This window comes from Schistocerca americana, chromosome 2 (assembly GCF_021461395.2).
Source record: "Schistocerca americana isolate TAMUIC-IGC-003095 chromosome 2, iqSchAmer2.1, whole genome shotgun sequence".
In the NCBI taxonomy this organism is placed as follows: domain Eukaryota; kingdom Metazoa; phylum Arthropoda; class Insecta; order Orthoptera; family Acrididae; genus Schistocerca; species Schistocerca americana.
The window spans coordinates 695,149,031-695,168,634 of record NC_060120.1 but is presented as its reverse complement, the minus strand read 5'-3'; the positions used below and the strand labels follow the sequence as shown (position 1 = coordinate 695,168,634).

Below are 19,604 nucleotides of genomic sequence, written 5' to 3'. Positions count from 1 at the left end.
CACAGTTCCTTCCAAGCTGTCGCTGTACGTCTTTCCCTTTCCGGATTTACATCTCTTTGCACCATATACATTCCATTGCCCACTCTAATGGCAAGAGCCGGTCTCCTTCATCTCCTTGACGCCCACCACCCACTTTGGGGATATCCGCTTCCTTGTCCAAGAGGCTCCCTATTGATCGACCTCTTCCACCAAGCGGATTTTGTTTGTCTCAACGCTGGGGAACCTACATTTTTTGCCTGCCTCCACGTCAACCTACTCTCATCTGGACCTTTCGGTCGGTACTGCTCGGCTACCTCGGCACTTTGAATGGTTCGCTCTTGCTGATACACACCCGAGTGACCATTTTTTCATGTGCCCTTCGATTACAGCAACAACTGCCATCTATGTGCCCAAGACGCTGGAAGTTTCGCCAAGCCGGTTGGACTCTTTTTCTCATCTCTATCAACATTTGATGACCGTCAATTTCCTAACATCGGCGAACAGGTCACTCATGTTACGGAAGTTATTCTTACAGCCACGGAACGTTAAATACCTTGTACTTCCCCTTTGGCTCGGCACCCACCAGTTCCTTGGTGGAACGAGGCGTGCCGTGACGCAATATGCGAGCAGAGACAGACTCTTCGCGTTTTCCGCCATTATCTTACGTTGGCCAACTGCATCCGCTATAAGCAGTTACGTGCGTAATGCCGTAGCAGCATACGCGATAGAAAAAAGGCAAGCTGGGATTTCTGTACCAGTTCCTTTAATACTTTCACTCCCACATCAGTTGTTGGAGTCGAATCCGACGGATATCCAGCACGTCCAGTTTTTCTCAGACTTCTGGGCTAACTGTCGCACAGGATACCTTAGTGGACCCAGTCGCAATCTCTAACTCATTGGGTCGACACTTTGCTGAGATTTCGAGCTCTTCAGATTACCCACCAGCCTTTCTCCCGAAGAAATGGGTAGCGGAAGAGCGACCTCTTGCTTTTCCCTCCCAAAATCGCGAAATTTATAATGCCGTTTTTTTTTTCTATGCGGGAACTCAGACATGCACTCTCCTCGTCTCGCTCTTCTGCTCCGGGGCTGCATGGTTTTTTCAGTCTTCTGACTGGTTTGATGCGGCCCGCCACGAATTCCTCTCCTGTGTTAACCTCTTCATCTCGGAGTAGCACTTGCAACCTACGTCCTCAATTATTTGCTTGCCCTCTACAGCTCCCTCTAGTAGCATGGAAGTAATTACCTCATATCTTAACAGAAGTCCTATCATCTTGTCCCTTCTCCTTATCAGTGTTTTCCACATGTTCCTTTCCTCTCCGATTCTGCGCAGAACCTCTTCATTCCTTACCTTATCAGTTCACCTAATTTTCAACATTCGTCTGTAGCACCACATCTCAAATGTTTAGATTCTCTTCTGCTCCGGTTTTCCCACAGTCCATGTATCACTACCATACAATTCTGTACTCCAGGCGTACATTCTCAGAAATGTCTTCCTCAAATTAAGGCCGATATTTGATATTAGTAGACTTCTCTTGCCCAGGAATGCCCTTTCTCCCACTGCTAGTCTGCTTTTGATGTCCTCCTTGCTCCGTCCGTCATTGGTTATTTTACTTCCTGGGTTGCAGAATTCCTTAACTTCGTGACCATCGATCCTGATAAGTTTCTCGCTGTTCTCATTTCTACAACTTCTCATTACCTTCGTTTTTCTTCGATTTACTCTCAGTTCCTACTCTGTACTCGTTAGACTGTTCATTCCATTCAGCAGATCATGTAATTCTTCTTCACTTTCGCTCAGGATACCAATGTCATCAGCGAATCGTATCACTGATATCCTTTCACCTTGAATTTTTATTCCGCTCCTGAACCTTTCTTTTATTTCCATCATTGCTTCCTCGATGTACAGATTCAACAGTAGGGGCGAAAGGCCTTTTTAATACGAGCACTTCGTTCTTGGTCGTCCACTCTTATTATTCCCTCTTGACTGTTGTACATATTGTATATGATCCGTCTCTCCCTATGGCTTACCCCTACTTTTTTCGGAATTTCGAACATCTTGCACCATTTTACATTGTCTAACGCTTTTTTTTTTTTTGGGTCTGCAGATCCTACGAACGTGTCTTGATTTTTCTTTAGTCTTGCTTCCATTATTAACCGCAACCTCAGAATTGCCTCTCTCGTGCCTTTACGTTTCCTATAGCCAAACTGATCGTCATATAGCGCATCCTCAATTTTCTTTTCCATTCTTCTATGCATTATTCTTGTAAGCAACTTAACGCATGAGCTGTTAAGCTAATTGTGCGATCATTCTCGAACTTGTCATCTCTTGCCGTCTTCGGAACTGTGTGGGTGATGCTTTTCCGAAAGTCAGATGGTATGTCGCCAGACTCATACATTCAGCACACCAACTTGACTAGTCTTTTTGTTGCCACTTCCACAAATGATTTTAGAAATTCTTATGGAATGTCATTTATCCCTTCTGCCTTATTAGATCTTAAGTCCTCGAAAACTCTTTCAGATTCTGATTCTAATTCTAATACTGGATTATCTCTCTCTTCTAAATTGACTCTTGTTTCTTGTTCCATTACATCAGACAAATCTTCCCTCTCATAGAGGCTTTCAGTATATTCTTTCATATATCCGCTCTCTCCTCTGTATTTAACAGTAGAATTCCCGTTGCACTCTTAATGTTACCACCCTTGCTTTTAATGTCACGGAGGGTTGTTTTGACTTTCCTGTATGTTGAGTCTGTCCTTCCGACAATCATTTCTTTTTCAGTGTCTTCACATTTTTCCTACAGCCATTTCGTCTTAGCTTCACAGCACTCCCTATTTTTTTCATTCCTCACCCACTTGTGTTTCTGTATTCCTGAGTTTCCCGGAACATTTTTGTACTTAGTCCTTTCATCGATCAATTGAAGTATTTCTTCTGTTACCTGTGGTTTCTTCGCAGTTACCTTCTTTGAACGTATGTTTTCTTTCCCAGCTTCTGTGATGGCCCTTTTTAGAAATGTCCATTTTTCTTCAACTGTACTGCCTACTGAGCTATTCCTTATTGCTTTATCTATAGCCTTAGAAAACCTAAACCGTATCTCGTCATTCCTTAATACTTCCGTATCTCACTTCTTCGCGTATTCCCCCCAGGGGGTCCACAACTCTTTTGTGGATACGTGCGTGGCGAGCACGGGGCACCGAGCCATTGCAGCCTTCTTTCTCTCCCGGGCTGCATTTCCTTTCCCTTCCCCTCCTTTCCCCTCCATACCCCTTTACCCTCGCCCTCTCCTCTCCCTCTATTGGTGTCCTTGCTTATGTTGGCCCCCGCTATCCTCCTGGTTCTGTTGGTTTTACACTCCGGCTTTGTTGCGTAATCATCTCCTCCTTTCGGCATTCCTTGGTCCCCTCTGGGGTTTGACCTCCATTCCAAAATTTCTCTTCCGTAGTGTGAGCCATTTGGGGAAGAGCACCTTACCTAGTGTCTCCGACGTGTGCCCTCCTAGTATATTCCACCTTTTCTTCTACGTCGTTGTCTGATGCTAGGGTGCATAGCCAGCACGGTAGCCAGCCCGTGTGGTGGGGTCGCTATGTACCCTTTTGGTTGAGCCCCCTGAACACACAGGGATCACACTTCTGATACCTGAGCTGTGACCTCCTCATGCATGCCTTGGAGTGGTTGCTCGTCATCCTGGAGCATCGGAACTCCCGGCAATGGCCGCCGTGCCAGACGGCCCTTGCTGTGGCTGGGTGGCGCCCGTGAGGAGAGCCCCTGATCGGAGTGGGTGGTATCAGGGCGGACGCTATGCAGATGAAACGCATAAGGGTCCAAACCTCTGGCCGCTCTTCTGCGGCCGTCTCTCTGCGTGGTACTGATTCCTCAAGTGCTGCTTCTCTTGCCCCTTCAGCCTTCCCTTCCGTGGCTACCCCCTGGGAGGAGGGTCAGGCCCGTCGTCTAGGGGCAAAGCCTTTCCCCCGTTATCTAGTTTGCACCAGGACTGATGGAGATACTTTCACCAGTGTCAAACCTTTATTCTTTGTGGAACACATTGAAGACAAGTTCGGCGAAGTGGACTCCCTGAGCAAGATGCGGTCGGGTTCGTTACTGATAAAAACTGCTTCGGCTGCCCAATCTGCGGCCCTTCGTGCCTGTACCCATCTTGGCACAATTCCCGTGTCCATTACCCCTCACCAGTCTCTAAATATGGTACAAGGTGTGATTTTTCACAGAGACCTCATCCTTCAAACTGATGAGGAACTTCGGGACAATCTCGGACGGCGGGGTGTTCACTTTGTTCGGCGTGTTCAGAAGGGTCCTAAAGATAATCGTATTGATACTGGTGCCTTTATCCTGGCCTTTGAAGGGGATACCCTTCCTGAGAAAGTTAAGATTATGGTCTATCGCTGTGATGTGAAGCCGTACATCCCACCTCCTATGCGGTGTTTTAAGTGCTTGCGTTTTGGCCACATGTCTTCTCGCTGTACCCAGGACCCTCTCTGTGGTGACTGTGGACGTCCACTCCATGAGGGGAGTCCCTGTGTTCCCCCTCCTGTATGTGTAAATTGTCATGGTAGTCATTCTCCACGTTCAGCAGATTGCCCAGTCTATAAGAAAGAAAAAAAGATACAGGAGTATAAGTCTCTTGATCGTTTAAGCTACACAGAGGCCCGTAAGAAATATGCACGATTGCACCCTGTGTCCATGACATCTAGTTACGCCTTGGTTACATCTTCATCCCTTCCTCCCCCTTCCTTACCCCCGTCCCGGACCCCTCTCCTTCCCCCCTCCCCTGCGGCTCCCACACCTTCTCCTCTGGGCGCCGCTCCCCCTCCCCAGCCGGAGAAGTGTCCCACTCCTTCGGCGTCTGCCGGTCAAGGGCGCCTCTCCCGGGATGCCCCTTCCCGGCACCTTCCAGGTCAAAGGTCTGCTGCAGCGCGGCGACCGCGAGAGCCGCGGTCTATCGGCCCCCAGGTCGCCCGGTCTCTTTCTGTTCCTGATCTTGCTGCAGCTGGCTCCATTATGCCACACAGCCCTCCTCGATCTCAGCCTGAAAAGAAGAAGAAACATAAGTCCCGGGACAAAGAGCCTCTGGTGTCACCGGAGGTCCCTTCCCCGGCTTCACAACCGGATTCTGACCTGTCGTTTATGGATGTCGCCCCCTCCTTGTCGGTGACGGGTGGGGACCCGGCGGTATGACTGGATTTAGCGTGTTCAGCCCTCATTTAAACCATCGTTCTGTGGTTCTCCAATGGAATTGTAATGGCCACTATCGTCACCTTCCGGAATTGAAATCCCTTCTTTCGTCCTACTCAGCAGCTTGTGTGGTTCTCCAGGAATCTCATTTTACTGATGCTCACTCACCGACCCTCCGTGGGTTCCGTGTTTTCTGTCGAAATCGGGTCGGACCCTTGCGGGCTTCTGGTGGCGTTTGTACGTTGGTCCGTACAGACATTGCTAGCACGTGGATTCCTCTCCAAACTACATTGGAAGCAGTTGCTGTTAGGGTCCACTTAGACTCTGCAGTCACAGTATGCAATCTTTATCTCCCTCCTGACAGGACTCTTACACCTGCTGCCTTAACCACCCTTCTTCAGCAACTTCCTCCTCCCTTCCTCCTCCTTGGGGATTTTAATGCTCATCATCCTTTGTGGGGCAGTGCCTTTCCATCTAGACGAGGTCTTCTTATCGACCAATTTATTGCAGACCACGACCTGTGCCTTCTTAATGATGGCTCCCCTACTCATTTCAGTGCTGGTCATGGTACCTTTTCTGCCATTGATCTTTCTCTTTCTTCTCCCTCTCTCCTCCCTTCATTACACTGGTCGCCACACGACGACCTTTGTGATAGTGACCATTTCCCGTTGCTTATCACGCTCCCTTCCCGCTCCCCGATGGAGAGGTTACCTCGTTGGTCTTTCCACCGCGCCGATTGGCCTCTATATACTGCACAGGTCGAGTTTTCTCCCTCTTTGTCGGGTTGTATTGATGACGTCCTACGTGACGTGTCTGACGCGATTGTTCGCGCTGCTAACCTTGCTGTCCCGCGCTCATCTGGACAATTTCGTCGTCGGCAAGTCCCGTGGTGGAGTACGGCCATTGCCATTGCCATCCGTGATGGCCGTCGAGCTTTGCAACACTTTAAGAGGCACCCATCTGTAGCCAGCCTTTCTACCTTTAAGCGCCTTCGCGCTAAAGCCCGTTATTTAATCAAACAGAACAAGCGGATATGTTGGGAACGATTCGTTTCTTCCCTTGGTTCCACTGTCCCTCTGTCACGGGTATGGGCTACACTTCGCTCTCTCCAAGGTTGCCATCGGCAGTCCACCCTCCCAGGCCTTCACCTCCCAGATGGCATTTGTACGGACCCATTAGTTCTCGCAGAACATCTTGCGACCCATTTTGCAGTGGCATCAGCGTCGGCCTCCTATCCAGCTGCTTTCCTTCATCAAAAACAGCAGGCTGAAGCTGTCACCTTATGTTTCACCACTTGTGAGTCAGAATCTTACAACGAACCTTTCACTGAATGGGAATTTCTTTCTGCTCTATCTGCTTCTCATGATACGGCTCCTGGCCCAGATTCCATTCATAACCAGCTGCTTCAACATCTCAGTGCTCCACAACGGCACCATCTTCTTCGGGTGTTTAACCGTATCTGGCTCCAGGGTGACTTCCCTTCTCAGTGGAGGGATAGCATTGTGGTTCCTGTCCTTAAGCCTGGTCAGAACCCCCTATCTGTTGATAGCTATCGGCCAATTAGTTTGACCAATGTTGGTTGTAAGTTCCTTGAACGGCTGGTAGCCCGTCGGCTCACTTGGGTCCTCGAATCTCGGGATCTATTGTCCCCTTACCAGTGTGGCTTTCGAGAGGGACGATCTCCAATCGACCATTTGCTTCGCTTGGAATCCGCAGTTCGGCAGGCTTTTTCCCAGCGCCGCCATTTGGTTGCAGTGTTTTTTGACCTTCGCAAGGCCTATGACACGGCCTGGCGCCATCACATCTTACTAACCCTTCATCAGTGGGGTCTTCGGGGCCCACTCCCGATTTTTATCCGCCAGTTCCTGATCCATCGGTCATTCAGAGTTCGAGTTGGTACTGCTTTTAGTTCTCCACGGACCCAGGAGACGGGCATCCCACAGGGTTCTGTCTTGAGTGTCCTTCTTTTCCTCATTGCTATCGATGGACTTGTGGCCTCTGTCGGTCCCTTGGTCGCCCCTGCCCTGTATGTGGATGATTTCTGCATTTGGGTTAGTTCCTCCTCGATGCCATCTGCAGAACGGCAGCTCCAGGTGCCTCTGCATGGACCCTCTCCCACGGGTTTCAATTCTCTCCTTTAAAATCGCGGGTGGTCCACTTCTGTCGCCGTACTACGGTCCACCCTGATCCAGAGCTCTATCTCGCTGCACAAAGATTGCCTGTGGTTCCACAGTTTCGTTTCCTAGGTCTTCTTTTCGACAACAAGCTCACTTGGCTGCCCCATATCAGACTCCTGAAGGTAGGATGTTTCCGTAAACTCAATGTCCTTCGCTTCCTTGCCCACTCCTCCTGGGGTGCGGACCGTTCCCTCCTCCTCCGTCTTTATCGTGCTCTAGTTCTGTCACGTTTGGACTATGGTTGTCAAGTTTATGGTTCAGCTGCTCCTTCCACGCTGCACGTGCTGGATCCAGTCCACCATCGTGGTATCCGTTTGGCCACCGGTGCCTTCCCTACTAGCCCTGTTGATAGTCTCCTGGTTGAAGCTGGGATCCCCCCCCTTTCTGTTCGGCGGTCACAGCTTCTGGTGTCTTATGCCCTTACTATCCGTTCTTCTCCCGCTCATCCTTCCTATTCTATCCTATTCCCAGACCATGGACGTCGCCCGCCTGACTCCCGCCCTCGGGCGGGTTTACCGGTTGGGCTGCGCCTTGCGTCTCTTACCCGTGATTTTCGGCTTCCTTCTTTGTCCTGTCTTCCTCGCTCCCTCCCCTCCACCCCTCCTTGGTTAGTTCCTCGGCCTCGAATTCGGATGGATCTCCGCCGCGGTCCGAAAGATTCCATCCCCCCGGTGGTGTTCCGTTCCTTTTTCCGCCAAATTTTATGGGAGTTTCGGGATGCTGTTGTTTTTTACACTGATGGCTCTAAATCTGCTGATCATGTTGGGTATGCCTTCACGTCCTTTGTTGGAACGGAAAATCATCTACTGCCACCCTCATGTGGGGTGTTTACTGCGGAATTGATGGCAATTTCCCGGGCCCTTACCTTTATTAAACAATCCCAACACAACCGCGTTTTGTTATGTACGGACTCGATGAGTGGCCTTCTTGCTATTGACCGGTGTTTTTCGCGCCATCCCTTGGTCTCTGCCATCCATGACCATCTCGCTGATCTTCACCGTGCTGCTTGTTCCATTGACTTCCTATGGGTCCCGGGCCATGTGGGTATCCCGGGTAATGAGCTCGCTGATCGTTTGGCTGGGGGAGCAGTTACTTACCCCCCGTTTTCTGTAACCCCTCCTGCAGCGGATTTACGGCTTCACATCAAATCCCACTTTGCACAGTCATGGGCCAATTCTTGGGAGGCTACTCCACTGTCTAATAAACTTCGTGCCATTAAGGTGAATACAGGCCCATGGCGTTCTTCCTTTAGCCTCTCCCGCAAGGACTCGACCGCACTGTGTCGTCTCCGCATTGGCCGTACCAGGCTGACCCATGGTTTCCTTTTGCGTGATGAGCCACCCCCGCTATGTGGTTGTGGAGCCTTCCAGTCAGTGGCCCACATTTTGGTTGAATGCCCCCTTCTTTTGGCTCTGCGTGCTAAGTACAGACTCCCCCACACTTTACCTTTGATGTTGGCTGACGATTCCCGGATGGTCTCTCTGGTTCTAGATTTCCTCCGGGAGAGTGGTTTTTATTCTCAGTTTTAAAGTTTTTAATCTCCCTCTGGTGTTGGGGCAGGGCGGTGAGTGTTTGGGTGTCTCCCACTGTAGGCAGTGTTCAGAGATTCCCGATTCACCTCCCTGACCGGAATTCTCTTTTCTTTCCCTTTTACTCTGTTTTTACCCCTTCTTTTTAAGGCTTGGTTAGTTTTTCTATTCCCATACGTACTTTCTGCATTATAGCAGTCGTACCTTTTAAGTCACAGGTGGTCTTGCCTATGCTGTTTCAGCATAGTGTTGGGTTCGTTCTCTTGCCAACTTCCCTCATTTGTTTTTACTAATGACAACGTGACTGCCCTTTTACGTTTCCCCTTTATCCGTTTTATTTTTCTGACTATACTGAGATGTCCCGTTAGCAGAATGGAGTCTATTTGAAACAAGGGACTGATGACCTTGCTGTTTGGTCCCTTTAATCTCAAACAACCAACCAACCAACCATCTTCGCGTATTGATTGTTCCTGACTAATCTCTTAAACTTCCGCCTATTCTTCATCACTACTATATTGCGATCTGAGTCTATATCTGCTCCTGGGTACATCTTACAATCCAGTACCTGATTTCGGAATATCTATCTGACCATGGTGTCATCTGAAATCATCCCGTATCACCCGGCCTTTTCCAAGTATACATCCTCCTCTTGTGATTCTTTAACAGAGTATTCGCTAACCCGTACTATATCTAGATTGAGCCTTTGCATTTCCCTTTTCAGATTTTCTAGTTTCCCTACCACGTTAAAGCTTCTGACATTCCACGCCCTGATTCGTAGAACGTTATCCTTTCGTTGATTATTCAATCTTTTTCTCATGGTAACCTCCCTCTTGGCAGTCCCCTCCCGGAGATCCGAATGGGAGACTATTCTGGAATCTTTTGCCAATGGAGAGATCATCATGACACTTCTTGAATTACAGGCCACAAGTCCTGTGGATACAAGTTACGTGTCTTTAATGCAGTGGTTTCCATTGCCTTCTGCATCCTCATGCAGTTGATCATTGCTGATTCTTCGACCTCTGGGGGCAGTTTCCCACCCCTAGGACAAGAGTGTGCCGTGAACCTCTATCCGCTCCTCCGCCCTCTTTGACAAGGCCGTTGGCAGAATGAGGGTGACTTCTTATGCCGGAAATGTTCGGCTGCCAGTGCTCCTTATTAATCAAAATTTAAGCAGCGGCGGGATTCGAACCCAAAACCGAAGACGCTTTGATTATGATTCAAAGACGCTACCCACGTCCAAATGTTGCTGCATCTATCATATCCTAATCTGTGCTACCTCCTTCGCCTTTATAATCGACTTTGGGTCGACAGTACCTTTCCCAGAAGATGGCGGGAAGCTATAGTCATTCCTGTTCTGAAGCCTGGGAAGGACAAACATGTCCCCTACAGCTATCACCCAATCTCTCTCACGAATAGTGTTTGTAATGCTTTGGAGCGTATGGTAAATTGCCGCTTCTGCTGGTGGCTGGAGTCCCGAAACCTTTTAACAACTGCCCAATGCGGTTTCCGAAAGCATCGTTCCGCAGTTGACAAATTGTTGCTCTCACCATTTACATAGTGAACAATTTTCTCAGGAAACACCAAACGGTAGCTATATATTTTAATCTAAAGAGGGTATACACTACCTGTTGAAGGACAGGCATCCTCTGCACACTGTTCTCTTGGGACTTTCGACTTCGGCTACCCCTTTTCATCCTTAAATTTATGACAGAGCACATTTAAGTGCGGGTGAACACTACTCCATCCCATACTTCCTCCCAAGAAAACGGGGTGCCCCAGGGCCCTGTGCGAAGTGTTGTGCAGTTTGTCATCGCCATAAATCCAATTATGGATTGTCTACTTCTCGATGTCTTGGGCTCCGTCTTTGTCGACGATTTTGCAATCTAATACAGCTCTCAACGGACCAGCCTTCTTGAACGTCGTCTTCAAGGCTGTCTCGATCACCTCCACACACGGAGCATCAAAACCAGCCTCCGATTTCCCCCCGTAAGACTGTTTGTGTAAATTTTTGGCGTCGAACGGAGTTTTATTCCCCTTCCCTACATCTAGGCCCTGTTGACCATTCGCGGACGTCGCCAAAGTCTTAGAACTTGTTTGACAGAAAACAGTGCTGGTCTTCCCACGTTTCATATCTTTCAGCACGCTGTCTGCGACCCCTCAACACCCTCCGTGTTCTTAGTAGTACCGCCTGGGAGCAGATGGAATGGTCATCCTCCGCCTATACCGTGCCTTAGTGCACTCGAAATTGGACTATTGAAGCTTCGTTTACTCCTCTGCAAGGCCCTCTATTCTTCGGCGTCTAAATTCTGTCCACCACCGTGGATTGCGTTTTGTGTCTGGAGCTTTTTACATAAACACCGTGGAGAGCCTTTATGCTGAGACTGTCCAGTCAGCGAGCTGTCATGAGTCATTACGCTAGTCATCTGTCTTCCATGCCTGCTCATCCAACCCATGCCCTTTTCTTCGTCGCCTCCTTGGATTTAGACTATGCAGGCAGCCCTACCTCTCGACTACCACCGGGAGTCTGCTTCCGTCAACTGCCATATTAACTTCCCATCCAATTTCCTAAAACTTTCTTGGCAAAAGGGCTACGACGCCAACTTGGCTTCGCCCACGGACCTGCCTTCTCCATGACCTTTATTAGCTTCCCAAGGATAGTACCCTCCACCTTCCACCTATAGTTTATCGTCAAGCGTTTGCTGCTCTAAGCGTACAAATGGAGGATGCCACATTTATTTACACCGACGGCTCCAAGTGTCGGGAGTGCCTATATCATTGACGACACCCCTATTAGATTTCATCTTCCCGACCAGTGTTCGGATTTTACTGCGGAGCTTTACTCTGTTCTCCAGGCTGTCCAATACATCCGTCACCATCAGAGGCTACAGTGTATTATATGCTCGGATTCGCTCAGCTCTATTCTCAACCTCCAAGCTCTTTATCCCGTCCACCCTCTGGTCTACCGGATTCAGGACTGCTTCCACATGCTCCACTTGGGGAACATCTCTGTGACATTCCTGTGGATCCCAGGGCGTGTTAGTATATGCGGAAACGAGGCAGCTGATATAGAGGCAAAGGCTGTCGTCTCTCTTCCTCGCCTCTCTGTTCACATGATTGCCTTTGCCGACCTACAGAGCATTTTATGCCGTAGAGTTGCTCTTATATGGCACGCACATTGGTCTGCAGGATAATAAATTATGGGACATAAAACCTCTCTCCTGTTCTTGGACCTCTTCCTCCCGGCCCTAACTAGACTCCGGATTGGGCACTGTCCTTTTAGCCATCTACATTCTACACCTTTTAAGTGGCGACCCTTCCCCGCTTATCATCACTGTTACCAATCATGGATGGTGAGACAATTTTTACTCCAGTGCCCCTATTTTAATCCGCTACGCGCCCGTTTACAGCTGTCGCCCGATCTATCTTCCCTTTTAGCAGATGACGCGCGCTCAGACGATCGCTTTCTTGAGTTTATTAAATGTTAGTGAGATGACGTCGGTCATTTTAAGCTCTTTTCGAGGAAAACAACCCCCCTTCAATAGCATATTTCTAAGGTTTCCTTCTGTTTTTATCTTCCCTCCTTCTTGAGTTTCTCTTCCATTGCTGCTGCTTTAAATTCCTGTTTTTACCCTTCACTAGGCCACAGAAAGGGCGTTTTTGACTGTAGCTGTTTTGCGCCCTAAAACCATGACCTAAAGTATCCGTTTCAGTCATAATTCCCGATGTTGTAGTGTTAACACTGACTCGTGCATAGGTCGTCAGCTGCGGAGGCCCATCGTTAGAAGTGTTCCGTGCACTCTGTGTTCAGACACGCTTGAAGTCTGCCCAGCATTAGTCTGATGTTAGTTCAGCCACAGTTGTCGCCTTTCCTGTTTTACCAGTCTGCCCAGCCTACGACGTCCGACATTGGGGCATATCGAAAGGAACTTTGCACAGTAATCAGAATAACACAGGCACTGCAATATATTATTATCTCCTGATACTGGGCAAACGACTTTAAAGTACAAAGTCTGATCTGTATGGGAATATACATAATGGATGTGTGAGTACAGATCGTAGATGCATGGTCGACGACATACGGAAGTTTGGGTCTGATAGTGAGTTGTGCACGAATAGCCAAATGGTAAGGAAACCTCTCGCGAGTCCCAGTCCAGCACAAATTTTCATTGTCTTCATTCCATTCTATGGCTCATAGTAGTCCTTATTCGCAATTTAGGATTCATTTGATGTGTATTGTAAAGAGTGGTGGCAAACCAACCCTCACGACGTCTATACATGTTTTCACCTTGGTTTCGCCACGTGTTGAAGACACCACATTACTCCTCTGACACTGGACAAGCCGTGCAACTGTTTTCGCATTCGGGAGGACGACGGTTCAATCCCGCGTCCGGCCATCTTGATTTAGGTTTTCCGTGATTTCCCTAAATCGCTCCAGGTAAATGCCGGGATGGTTCTTTGAAAGGGCACGGACGAATTCCTTCCCTGTCTTTCACTAATCCGACGAGACCGATGACTTCGCTGTTTGGTCTCTTCCCCCAAATAACCCAACCAAAGTCGTGCAGTTCCCAAAATTCTCGTGTTGAGCCTCTGGGCCATCACATTCTACCCTTGATCATACGCAGATTGCGCACCATCCCCGTTCTACACACAGACAGCACTCTCACTGATACTACATGCACAATGCGTGTGTCTGACTAGCAGTCATTCCTCGCCATGTAACGCTGTTATCGCCTGGGCGGGTTGACATCGATAGTAGGCGTGTGGTCATAATGTTCTTGTTGACCAGCGTTAAGTATCAGTTTAAGCTATTATTTGATGTGTATTTTATTTTCAATATGGAAGGAAGGAAGGAAGGAAGGAAGGAAGGAAGGAAAGGAAAAAAGAAAGAGTTCGCTTCTCAAGCAGATCAGACCTGAAGCTTTTTTCTTTTTTTTTTCGAAACTATCTCTGGCTGGTAAATTTTATACCCCATTTGTCCATTCCCACTGTTCGTTATAAAAATTGGGAAAAAATCTATTGTCATTTTTTCGAGTCTTGTTTTCGGTCCGCTCTGACATTTGACAAGGAGACACAATGTGCAATTAAGTTTAATTACGAGTCGACATAATGTGAGTGAACACTGTTCGTAAGCCGGCCGCTGTGGCCGAGCGGTTCTAGGCGCTTCAGTCCGGAACTGTGCTGCTGCTGCTACGGTCGCAGATTCGAATCCTGCCTCGGGCACGGATGTCTGTGATGTCCCTATGTTAGTTAGGTTTAAGTAGTTCTAAGTCTAGGGGACTGATGACCTCAGATGTTAAGTCCCACAGTGCTCAGAGCCATTTGAACACTGTTAGTAAGTCATACAATGAAGGCTTTCACGACCGGATGGTACTGTTGTTGATAATTCTTCCGGGTTGTATGGCCGTGGTCCATGGAATTCTTCTATTCCTAACGTTTCGTCCAATACTACGTTGGACATCCTCAGAGGTATGGCTCGTCCTGCTGAGTCTTTCCGACTGACGAGTCGGGCGTCTGAGAGCGGCCTAAATACCGAGGAAAGTGGGCGTGGTCTAGCTTGCACATAGTAGCAGAGAGAAAAGTAGTCACAGATAAAATGTAACTATCGATAATCATCATCATCAGTTATCTGCTATATTAGCAGGTGCTTTGCCTCTCCATTTTCTGCGATCCATTGCTTCCTTCTTTAAGGCTGTTGTATGTTGTACTGTCCATGTCATCCAGTATTTGGAATCTCTTCCTTCCTCGCATCCTTTTCCCTTCTACATAACCTTTTAAAACTGTTTTTATCAGTCCGGTCATTCTTTCTTAATATATGCCCAATCCAAATTCTTTTTCTTCTCTTTATTACATCTAGTAACTGTCTTTTCTCTCCCACTCTTCTCATTACCTCTTCATTTTTTACTCTGTCCATATAACTTATTCTTTCCATCTTCCGCCATGTCCAGATCTCAAAAGCCTCCAGCCTTTGTCTTTTTTCCTCATAGTCCATGTTTCAGCACCATGTAGAACAACACTCCATACAAGACATTTTATGAGTCTGTTTCTGAGTTCTCTGTCCAGACCGCTGCAGAAAATTCTCCTTTTCTTACAAAACGCCTCTTTTGCCATTGCTATCCTTGTTTTAATTTCTGTGGTGCACTTCCAGTCGGTGTCTATCCTGCTTCCAAGATACTTAAAATTTTGCACCTGTTCTAGTATTTCTCCATTCAGCATAATTTTTATTTCCTTATTTCCTCCTAGTGCCAATGCTTTTGTTTTATTTGTGTTAATTTTCATTCCATATTTTTTTCCGTTAGTTGCAATGGTGTCCACCAAATCCTGTAGTTCTTTTTCCCCCGTAGCTAGAAGGACCATGTCATCAGCAAATCTCAAACACCCTACTCTTCTTCCTCCAATTTCTACTCCTTTGTCATTTAATGAGCATTGGTCAATCATATTTACCAAGTAGAGGGTGAAAAGAGTAGATGATTAACAGCATCCTTGTCTTACTCCTTTTTGTAGTCTGATCCAGTTTGTACTTTCTCCTCTCACTTTAACTGAGATATCGATAATAGTCAGTCATAGATAAAAATCACTTAGGAATAGAATAATTTCATGGACCACGGCCATATAACCCGGAAGAATTATCAACAACTGTTCGTAAGTGTCTGTTGGTTCCGCAATGAGACGCGTGGTGTGGTGTCGGGCAGGCGGCGCTGTGCTCGCAACCTCTGGAGAAGGTGAAGGAGACTGGCGGCACGGAGGAGGAGCTGACGTGGGGGCAGCTGATGCAGACGACGTGCGTGCTGTCCATCCTGCTGACGGCGCCGCTGGGCGCCGTGCTCATCATGCTGTCCGGGCCGCGCCTGCTGCGCCGCCTCGCCACGCCGCCGCCAGAGGGCTGGAGGCGCAGCGCGCGGCCCTCGCTGCGCGACATCTCCATCATCGACGAGGAGGAGGCGGCCGAGAATGACGCAGACGCCGTCAGCGAGCTGGGCTCCACCGCCGGCTCGCCCCGGCACGACACGTAGCGGCTGCTGCCCTCCCCACCCCTTCACACTCCACCCGTCTCTGCGCTCGGGACGACTGCGGCTCACCAAAACATGATCAGGTCTCACCGTCTGGCGATCGCGCTCCGTCGCTTTCCGCCGTCAACGCATTCCTCGCTCCTGCGAACCTCCTCTACTTCCTCTCGTGCTTCGCAAAGTGCTAGCGCGACCAGCACGACATTTCCGCTGCAACTGCCTAAGAGAGAAACTGACAGTCAACGGAACTCTTGGTGGGAGAACACGCTCAAACCCAGCGCGCTCTGTCTTGCAACTGCGATAGTCAGCCAGTCACGAAAGAGAGCCGCACAGGACGCGGCGTGGATATTTATTCCAGCTTTTCTGGTTCCTAAACTACAGTTGTGCCACGCGTATGGAGCTTCAGTAGTGTGTTCTTGATATCTGGAAACGTGTTTTGCTCCGTGCACGAGCGAAGCGTCCGTTCTGTAGTATTCGCGGCTTGAAACTACTACTCGCAACAAACTTCATAACAACACACTAAAAGCACATTTAAAGTCAACACTGACTGCAATCTTCAAAACGAAGCTCTCATAGAGTGAACAGATGTCTGAAACTGAGTCATCTCAGTTACGCTGAACGACCCTAAACTCTTCCGTCCACGATCGTAAAGACGATCTCACAGACGCTTGTATAGTGTTCTTCTTGGAGGACAGATACGCCCCAACAAGCTGACGTAACCGATAGAGAATTTGGACCAACATATCTTCCACCACACTCCAATTGTCTGTTAGCATCTGTCCTAGTATTTGTTACCTTCAGACTCAAATACCGACCATATCCGGAGATAGTCTGCAGGCCACTGACCATTGGCATGCACAAAATTTCTTACACCCTAAACATGTCATACAGTCATTATGATCACATTCTAGCAACATATGGAGTCGTATCTCCTCCACTCCCCCCCCCCCCCCCCCCCCTCAACCTCCCAAAAAAAAAACGCAATAGGTAGATTACATAGCCATAACAAGTTACATGTTTCCCCCACAGATCAATAAAGTATTATTGTGTGAGGACATTCAGCATAAAATCCGTAATCGGGGTGCATTTCAATATTTAGCCTACACAGTACTAAGAGACAGCGTCCAGTCATAACGAAAACATTTGCCCAATCGCCTTACATCACATTTATTCATCACACTCCTACATCCACACGACGTAAACAGTTTCTTACACACAACACCGATTAAATTGTCACTGGGCGGCCAGATTCGTGTCTAGTAATACACGTAAATCACCTATGTCAGGCTTTTACAGGTACAGTGCCGAAATATTTATTTCAACCTACAGAGATCACCGTTTGTATTATTTTGAAGTCTAAGCCGTCATTGGTAACACACATCCTAAGGTCAGCCTGTCTGTACATTAGTTATAATTATGAAATCCTTCTGGTAGTCGGTCAAAAATCGACCTGAACGATGCTCCGGACATTAAAAGAACGCGGCAGAGTATCAGCTGCAGCTATATAGTTAGCTTCATTGCAGATAATGATGATCCTTGCCTAACTATGGTAAGATATTACAGTCGCGGCCATAATTTTAGACACAACGATGCTGTTGACCAAACAGATAGTCCCGAGACGTTTGATATGACACTACCTACAAAGGGCGATGAGCCATGGCAGCTGACCCCAGACCATCTTCTTTCCTTGATGTCAACGTATACATGACACCACTGAAAACGTCCATTACAATGACAACATCACAACAGACAGATGCTAACCGTAAAATATTAATAAATGGAAGAACGACTGCCTGGTTCTCCTCACAACCAGCGTTACACCAATATAAAGACTGGCTTCGCTGGGGTTCTCCTACAGAGCGACCTCAGCGCATGTGCAAATAGACTGCCACGTTGACAGTAACTTTAGAGTGCTGTCCGCTACACTGCATACGGAGAGCTCGTGAGCTCAGCTACGAACGATGTGCCATGAAACCTGAGCATGTTTTGTTATTCCCTTTGCATTAGCCGCACGAAATTTAAGGTATATTGAAAGTTTCTACCGTGATGGTGATTTTGTTCCAAGGAGAGCACACTCTACGGATAAGTTGCCTTTAAAGTAGTTTCTGCTACGTGACTGAACAGTTCTTCCCAGTTAAGTTTAATGTCTTCGCGTCTCACATACTCTCACCTACACAATGCCTTCTATATTTTCATTTAATTTTTCTTTAGTCTTCTAGTTAACTTTCCTCGTCTCCTCCCCTACCGTTCCTTTGTTCTCTCTTTGGACGCAGAGGCAAAAACGTCGGTCATATGCCAAAGAATGACCTCTTTCATTCTGTTACCGCCAACCAACCATTTTGAAACAAGCTAAAAATGTTTGCGGCTATTAACAAAAGGTGTTACATTACACTGTTATGTATAGCGTAATATATGAACTGAACTGTTCTTCCACTATTATTCCTGGATGTACAATGGAAAGTGCTACAGTCTACCAGTGCAGTTATTACTGATAGCAACTACGACAGTATTTACAAAGCTGAATTCAGGTGCTTATTAAACTGATAATTGTGGACGTCACAATTTTTATGTAGACACAGAAATGTCACTATGTATGTGATGTAGTGAATTTGTTCACTAATTACCTTATTTTTATGTAAATAGCTACAAAACTACATTGTATAAAGGGACCTATTTATATGTAACATTGGTCTAGTGATTTTTCTATTCCTGTAAAGTACTGTAACGTGGTGTATATGTTGTGTTGCACGATATGCTTCACACTAGAGTCATTCAAAAACCAGATAACTGGGCATATTTGAATATTAATAAAAAGTTGTAACATTTTTTTGTCTGCTTCTAATTATTCCCGAAGACCATCACACTTCCTTTGCCAGCTAACGTTTACATTGCGTCAGGACACATTTCTGACAGAAGAAATCACCGCATCACCTGTAGCGTCAACAGATGATCATATGATAGCTGTATACAGTAAGTTGCGTATTCCGGTTTGTCAAGGTTGCACCGCTAAGAAGAAACTGTACAACAGGTTGATACAGATGTTTCATGACTGGTGAAAAGAGCAAACTAAAGCCTCATTCCAGCCACTAACACAAAATTAATATTAGCTGTGAAGCTGACGAGAGGGCCTCTACAATACGTATTGGCATCGTATCAAAGGGCATTAGATGGTCGTTTCAGATACCTCGCCAGGATGCTTCTGTACCTGTTCATAATTCATTGGCAGTAGTTGTTGGATGACTGTGTTAGGCCACGAGTTGTGCCCCTCTCTCAAAGTAATCATTATTGCCTCACAGACTGAAATCACGTCCTTCACGACGTACCTGCCTCTAATGATTTCGATGTCGACGGGAATTCGAACCGTAAGCGTCCTTTTTCACACCATAAGCACACACTTCTTGCTATGTGTGGTAAAAAGTCTAAAGCTGAGGTACGCATTAAACGTAGAGGCATTCACCTGCCACTTGTCCATTTCACACACTCCGGGTTTCGTCTTCCACTGACCTTCCACAGCCCGTTCCACTACAAAACAGCAGTTAATGGGGGGGGGCCATTATTCCGCAGTGGCTCTAGATGAGCTGTCGAGTTACGATAACGTCCTAAAACTAAATCTAACTAGAAACCGATGTCTGTGACCTTGCTCAATCGTGAAGCAAATAGCACGCTGAATTAAGGACGTGAAATTCGAGAGCATGTTACGAGAACTTCTTTTCAGTAAGCATGTTTCACAAGTC

The 19,604-nt window shown here is 47.4% G+C and overlaps 1 protein-coding gene across 1 annotated transcript in view; it reads left to right on the top strand.

Moving 5' to 3' along the window:
• LOC124594348 (sodium/hydrogen exchanger 9B2-like) overlaps nucleotides 1-18,699 on the top strand; it is a 207,714-nt gene extending 189,015 nt beyond the window's left edge. The window contains exon 11 of the mRNA XM_047132716.1: nucleotides 15,556-18,699. Within this exon, the coding sequence (XP_046988672.1) occupies nucleotides 15,556-15,876 (321 nt within the window). The 3' untranslated portion in view covers nucleotides 15,877-18,699. The remainder of the gene's footprint in view (nucleotides 1-15,555) is intronic.
• Nucleotides 18,700-19,604: the final 905 nt, after the last annotated feature.